Source organism: Plecotus auritus, assembly GCF_963455305.1.
Source record: "Plecotus auritus genome assembly, chromosome: X".
Classification (NCBI taxonomy): Eukaryota; Metazoa; Chordata; class Mammalia; order Chiroptera; family Vespertilionidae; genus Plecotus; species Plecotus auritus.
In genome coordinates this window covers 22,068,181-22,075,770 of record NC_137784.1, presented here as the reverse complement: position 1 = coordinate 22,075,770, position 7,590 = coordinate 22,068,181, and the positions used below count along the sequence as shown (strand labels likewise).

Below are 7,590 nucleotides of genomic sequence, written 5' to 3'. Positions count from 1 at the left end.
TTTTTTGTTTTGTTTTGTTTTTTTTGTTTTTTGTTTTTGTTTTTTGTTTGTTTGTTTTGTTGTATATTTATATATATATATATATATATTTATATAAGGGTACATCAACTCATTTAAAAAACGGAAACAACACTCTTTCCCCCATTTTCATGCCCTTGATCTTCTCTTCTTAGCACGCTGTAGTGGTCACTGTTTAGTGACTAGCACACTTTTGGGTCTGGAGTGTATTCTGACCAGCAGTGAAGTAAATGTTAAGACAGTTAGACCCACCCCCACCCTTCCTCAGAATGTACACATCATGCTGCCATTAGAAGGGTAGAGGTGGGCAATGAGGTGGGACAAGGAAAAGATTCAGGCCTCTGATTGGCGGGGCCATCCTATGAGCAAGTGTTCTCTTCTTTGTTTTTCTCCCCTCAAATGGCAATGCTGGCATTCGGTGCACTGCTCTCTGAAGGCCCACATGGCCCTGCTGATCCTAGGTAGAACCCAAGAGAGGATCCGGTGCTCCTTGTCCCATCAGATGGATTTGTCCAAGCACCCCAAGGAAATGTTAAAAGCAAAACAAAATCAAGAAAAGGAAATAAAACCCATTCTAAAACTAAACTAATGAAGCAAAAAAGGGTTGTCTATCTATACATAAGTCTCTTCTTTAAAAAAATTTCAATTTACAAATTCCAGTGACATATAAAACAAAGTCAAAAATGTAATGAGTAAGAGACGTGGTAAAACAACAAGACACTGATGCTACAAAGAAACTGCAAAAAACATATGTACAAGACCCTGTTTTTCCTCGTGTTCTAGAGATTGTAATGCATGTTTTTAACAGCAGCAGTCGAGGATTTAGTTCCAGGCACTGGACTGCAGACTCTACTCAAGCTCCCAGGGACAGGATGTCCCTTGCTTTTCTGTCACCAAATCACACTGGATATACTGGTCTCCCTTGGCAACAGCGGCAGGATGGCACTGTTTGTGTGGGCCTCGTCTGGATTCTGCTCCCTGCTGGATTTTGTCTGTGGCCGCTGCCCATTGATGAGTGTCATAGGGATGTTACAATAGGTATGCTGATTTCCTATGGAGGTAAGAGGCAGGGTGCCAGTAGGAGGTACATCATACTCATAGCTTCGGTAGTAGTGTTTCTGACGCATTTGTGAATGGTACGTGTTGTGAAAGGTGGAACGGAGATCTGGATGGGCAGTGGCTAGAGCTGTGGAGGTGGCTGCGGCCATGGAAATGGCCGAGACAGTCTGCAGCTCCCCGAAAGGCCCCTGCTCACTAACATCTAAAGCCTGCTCGTGTGTAATGGGTTCTATCCTCTTAAAAGGCATTTCATATTGTAAACGTTTCCAGAACTTAGAGTTCAACTTGTTGCATTTTGGTCCATGCCATTTAATAACCGTCAGGAGCTTGATGGTGTGCTTGAGGGCCTCCACCTCCTGGTAGTTCATAATTCCTCGCAGTTCACTGCATTCAATTAGTATCACTTTAATTTCTCCAGTCACAAGCATGTTTCGAAGTCTGGTCTCCAGCTCAAAGATGCTCCAGCCCCTTCTGACTACGTAATTTGGGGTCATGACAATAATCAGCCGCTTGCTTTGATCTACACACCTTGCTACATCTTCAATGTATGCTACAAAAGAGAAAAGAGTGATCAGAATGAGTAAATCCAAAATGTGCTCCAGAAAGCCCTGGAAGATTCTCTTTCCCACATTAAATGAGAATTGGTGTTCGTTGGGTAACAACTTGAGGAGATGAAAATAGCCAATGATCACTTTGACTAGAGTATGGGCTTTGTTTCTTTTAATGCTAGAAATATTTTTCCAGGCATAAATCTCTCATTTGGTTTATTTAAATGTTAGGGCTCATTAAAATGAGATGCTTTATAAAATGATGGAAGTACCACTTTAGAGGTGTCAAAATTAAGTTTCATATGAACACATAACATTTCTTAACAATCTGACACATACAATTTTTGAAATAAAGAACCAAAAGGTCAAGTTCTGTCTAAAAATGATGTCTACACAGATAGACACAAGAATATGCAAATGAAAACATGAACTTACTTCCAGTTGGAATTAAATCTCTGTCTGGTATAAACAACTTATATCCATAGTGCTTCTCAAGCATATCAGGTAGGATTTCAAGAGCAAAGCGTTCTTCTTCCCCAGTCTCTTGATTCCACTGGTCAGGATCCACTTTGGTGTAGGACAAGTATGCGTCATAATCTTTATTGTCTGTCAAAAACATTACAGAGTAAAGTTGAAGTCACTGTTCTACAAAAGAAATAATAGGATATGAAAACATTCAACTCTTTTCACAAACATCTCCAAATGTTTCACTGCCGGGGGACCAAGGAAAGAAGCCTTCGTTAGTTTTCAATAACAAATCAATAATGCCAACTATTCTGGAACTAATTTGGAGGTGTAAGGGATCACGTTTTCATTTTGTTGTTGTTGTGAAGGCAGTAGGAGAAAAATCAGTACAAAGAATAATAATATGTTGCCCTGACCGGTTTGGCTCAGTGGATAGAGCATCGGCCTGTGGACTGGAGGGTCTCAGGTTCGATTCCGGTCAGGGGCATGTGCCTTGGTTGTGAGCACATCCCCAGTGGGGGATGTGCAAAGAGGCAGCTGATCCATGTTTCTCTCTCATCGATGTTTCTAACTCTGTCCCTCTCCCTTCCTCTCTGTGGAAAATCAATAAAATATATTTAAAAAAAAGAAGAAGAATATGTTAATTTCTAGCATTTTTGAGGCACAAATCATAGAGAATCTAGACTGCTTATTAAAAGCCACATATTTGGATAGCATATGCTTATTCTAAATAGTGCTACATTCAATTAATACTGCTTTTAGTCATTTTACCCTGTTGAAAAAAAAAAAAAAAAGAGAGAGAGAGAGAAAACTTCGAGTTGCTTGTCAGTGGATTATTTAATATTTTACCAGAAGTTGGTTCTTGGATTTTGGGACTGAGGATATTGTTACACTGAATTCTTATAGAAAAAGCTTATTTATTCACTGATCTCCATTTATTTTACATGTAATATACTGACAAATTATTTTCTCATCATGTTAATCAGTTTGAAAATAAGAATAAAAAATTACAACGTAAATGAATAAAACTTGGTTCTAAAATCTGTTCCTTTCCTCATTCTTCCCTCTTTTTACATAAGAACTCATCAAATATTTGATGACACTACCATGCATCATCTTTATCTCAAAGTTTTTAAGATAAACATCCCAGATTTCTCATTTATTGTTTCTAAGAACAAGAAGTCAATTATCTTCTGGATAGTCTCTCATTCACCAATTTCCTTTTCTGGATGTGATATCAGAATTCATAATTCACCTCAGTTCTAATTACTGTCTTTATCATGAGGGAGGGCTCCTTAAACCAGACTGTAGATTGTAGAATGATTTCATGCACATACTATTTGCTTTTTTGGAAGCTGTTCTCTTATAGTTTGCCAGAAAGTTCTATAAGGTGTTAAAGTTTGCCCAAATCTAGGATTTGTAATGACTAGATCAGGATGGGCAAACTTTTTGACTCGAGGGCCACAATGGGTTCTTAAACTGGACCGGAGGGACAGAACAAAAGCATGGATGGAGTGTTTGTGTGAACTAATATAAATTCAAAGTAAAGGAGTGGAGGGGAGAGCAAGAGAACTGGATAGAACAGCCGGATCCGGCCCGCGGGCCGTAGTTTGCCCAAGGCTGGACTAGATCCTCATTCTTTGCCCTTTTTCTAGGCTTAAAAATATTTGAAATCTAGATCAACATGAACACTAATAAGAACAGAGCACTTATGACTCAGAAGAAATGTAAACAATTCCTCCACCAATATTGGTAAGTTCCAGCTGGATATCACTTTTGCTCACATGACACTGTTTCTGGTTCCTCTGCCTCTTCCATGGATGCCTCTCTTCAACCCATCCTAATATATAAAAACCCTGGGTCTGTCACATCCACAATGACCAGAGGCTTGACAAACCGGAAGTCAGTCCTACAGTTAGCACTGAGTTGCCTGGCGACCCAGTACTGACTGCTATGGCTGCAGGTGCATTGACCCAACACTGACTGCTGAGGGGGCTGCAAATCAGGTCCGGAGAGAGGCCTGAAGAGAGAAGCAGGTTCTGATCCATAGCCTCTGTGGCAGCTCTTGATCAGCACTTGCCTCTCTCTTTCTCTCCAGGCCTGGCCAGCAGCCTCACCTCCATTTCTTTCCAGGCCTCCACTGGGGCTGCTGATCAGCCCCGCCTTTCTGGTCAGGCCCCATTGATAGGCCCAGAGATGCAGACTGGCATAGAAACTGACCAATCAGAACCAAATCTGGGTCAACTGTGAGGAGCCAATGGATGCCTAGGAGGCAGAGCTTTTGACACTGACTGGCATAGAAACCGACCGATCAGAACCAAATTGGCTGGCAGAGGAGGGCAGGTGGGGGTGAGATCAGGCTGGCAGAGGAGGGCAGTTAGGGGTGATCAGGCAGGCAGAGGCAGTTAGGGGCATTCAGGCCACAGGGAAGGGCAGTTGGGGGCGAGATCAGGCCAGCAGGGGAGGGCAGTTGGAGGCGAGATCAGGCCAGCAGGGGAGGGCAGTTGGGGGTGACCAGGCTGGCAGGGGAGGGCAGTTGGGGGCAATCGGGCTGGCAGGGGAGCAGTTAGATGTTAATCAGGCTGACAGGGGAGTGGTTAGTGCAGGGGTGAGCAAACTTTTTGACTTGAGGGCCACAATGGGTTCTTAAACTGGACCGGAGGGCCAGAACAAAAGCATGGATGGAGTGTTTGTGTGAACTAATATAAATTCAAAGTAAAGGAGCGGAGGGGAGAGCAAGAGAACCCTCCGCTCTTTTGGCTCCGCGGGCCGGATAGAACAGTTGAACAGGCCGGATCCGGCCAGCGGGCCGTAATTTGCCCACGGCTGGGTTAGTGAGTGATCAGGCTGGCAGGCAGAAGTGGTTAGGGGCAATCAGGCAGGCAGGCAGGCGAGCAGTTGGGAGCCAGCAGTCCCGGATTGTAAGAGGTAGCCCAGAGGGATCCCAGATTGGAGAGGGTGCAGGCTGGGCTGAGGGACAACCCCCCACAGTGCACAAATTTCATGCACCGGGCCTCTAGTAAATACTATAATTTCTCAAGATGTTTTCTATAGCCGGTTTCATTTTTCTTTCAACCCATTTTCCCTTAAAAAAATCTCATTTCTTCACATAACATTAACAATCACTTCTGTGTAGATGTCTCCCTTACATGTTCAATTCTGTTTTCTTCTCATGAACTACCAGCAGTCCTCTAGCTCTACCTATAACTTGGGCCCCTTAATTTGAATGAATGTTCATTATGTATCCTACATTCAACTTTCTCACAAAATAACAAGCTTCCCATCCTCAAGCTCTGTTCTTCACCTTTTATTTCACTTTAATTTTAATAACATAACAATCTTCTTTAATCTCCAAACTTTATATATATGTGTTCCACTTATCCCTTTTCATTTACCAACAATCTCATAGCCATTCACCCTTTTGAGTCTATTTCCATCCTAGGTCAGGCTGTACTTGTTTCTCAGTTGTTATAATTATTTTTAGTGGGTCTTCCTTCTCCTTCTAGCCCATTCCACATAGAGTCACAAAATTTATCTTTTCAAACCTCACCACTGATTATGTTTATGGTAGCTTGAAAAATATTGTCAAATTCAGCAGCTAAATATGCAATTTGTTTCCTTTGAATTTGAGTTTGATGTATCTGAGTGTGGGGTGATCTCTTTTCCCATGTATTACATTATTGTGCTCACATCTTATCTTCTTTCTTTGACCAAAAGTTTCTTGACTCAGATATGTAACTAGAGCTTAGTAGATGCTCAAATATATCAGTTGATTAAATGAATGAATGCATTTTCATTTGGGTATGGCATGGCTTATATCTTATAGCCAGTGTAGAGATTTTCTCAAGACCTGGGCCATTTCCTTTGAGAGAAGGCTTTGGTGGTACACACTCCATGCTGCCTGGATGGGCTCTGTAAGGAATTGCTAGGAGGTAAGGGGTTGGAGTTTAGCAAGACTCCTTTCGAATAGTCTTTTTTTTTCTCATTGTGACTCAAGGGAAGGCCTTAGATTCCCTGTAAACTTCTCTGGAAAAGCAGTTTTCATACTTGAGCATGAATAAACACAATTTTGGAGAGCTTGTTAGATACAGAGTTTTTTCATTTAGTAGGTCTAAAATAGGTCCTGAGAATTTACATTTATGGAAAACTCTCAGGTGATGCTTGAGAGACCACACTTTGAGGAACTCTTTCTGGGACAGGATATACACTGAGTGGCCAGATTGTTATGAACTCTGAATGCATAATAATCTGGCCACTCAGTGTATATCCTATATAATAATAGGCTAATATGCAAATGATCCCCTCCACCAGGAGTTCGACCAGCAGGCAGGCTGGCCAACCGCCCATGTCCCCTCCCCCTGGCCAGGCTGGTCAGACCCCACCCATGCACGAATTCATGCACCAGGCCTCTAATATATATATACACACTGAGTGGCCAGATTATTATGAGTTCAGAGATCATAATAATCTGGCCACTCAGTGTATAGACATCAAAGAGCTACAGTTAGCTGCTAGGTAATTGACCAGAACACTACAAAACCTAAACACTGTAGCTTCAGGTCTATGATAATTGGTCCTTACATGACAGGGCACAATAAAATAGCTGAAAGTCATACTTCCATCACAGAGGGAATAGACTCTTCTTGCCTAGAGTAATATATACAGTAACTACAATAGCTAAAATGAACCTCAGGAATTGCTGTTATGGCCTCAGTCAGTTTTCTATCTCTTTATGTCATCTGGATGAATTTATAGCATTTATGCTAATAACACTCAGATAAAAAGAAATTGCTCACAAGCAGATTATCCTGGGCATAAATGTGACTAAAAAGCCGCTTGCAAGCAGCTGCATCAGCATCCTCAAATCAATGAGACACTTGATTGATATCAATTCCTCCCTTTCCCAAGAGTCTACATCAGTGCAATGATGGGCTAGGCATTTAGTTACTACAAAAAGCAAGCTAAATTTAAAAGTTATCAGATTCCAAACACTGTAACAAATACCATACTAAATTCAGCAATATATTCTGACTCAAATCATATGGGTGAGGAGTCTTCCTTTTTCTCAATTACCAGCTGAAGATGAACCTTGGGTAATATTTCTTAGATTTAAAAAAATATCTGGCCTGGCCAGTGTGGCTCAGTGGTTGAGTGTTGACTTATAAACCAGGTCACAGTTTGATTCTTGGTCAGGGCACATGCTTGGGATGCAGCCTCAATTCCAGATATGGGGCATGCAGGAAGCAGCCCATTGATGATTCTCTCTCATCACTGATGTTTCTATCTCTCTCTCCCTCTCCCTTCCTCTCTGAAATCAATAAAAAATATATTTTAAAAATATCTGTAAGAACATATATTGAATAATCTGTATGAGCTTCATGTACTAGAGAAACTTTAAAAAATGACATTTTTATAACCATAGGGAAAAAACCACAAAATTATGTCAAGTTTTTTAAAGGATAGGTCTGTGATCTTTTAAAGACAACTTAAATTTATAAAC

The 7,590-nt window shown here is 41.3% G+C and overlaps 1 protein-coding gene across 1 annotated transcript in view; it reads right to left on the bottom strand.

Annotated features, from left to right (window-relative positions):
• Positions 1–843: 843 nt before the first annotated feature.
• Positions 844–7,590, bottom strand: part of IL1RAPL1 (interleukin 1 receptor accessory protein like 1) — a 1,468,096-nt gene continuing 1,461,349 nt past the window's right edge. Inside the window, exons 10-11 of the mRNA XM_080653955.1 lie at positions 2,061–2,231; positions 844–1,627 (exon numbers count right to left, since the gene is read on the bottom strand). Of these exons, the coding sequence (XP_080510081.1) occupies positions 909–1,627; positions 2,061–2,231 (890 nt within the window). The 3' untranslated portion in view covers positions 844–908. The remainder of the gene's footprint in view (positions 1,628–2,060; positions 2,232–7,590) is intronic.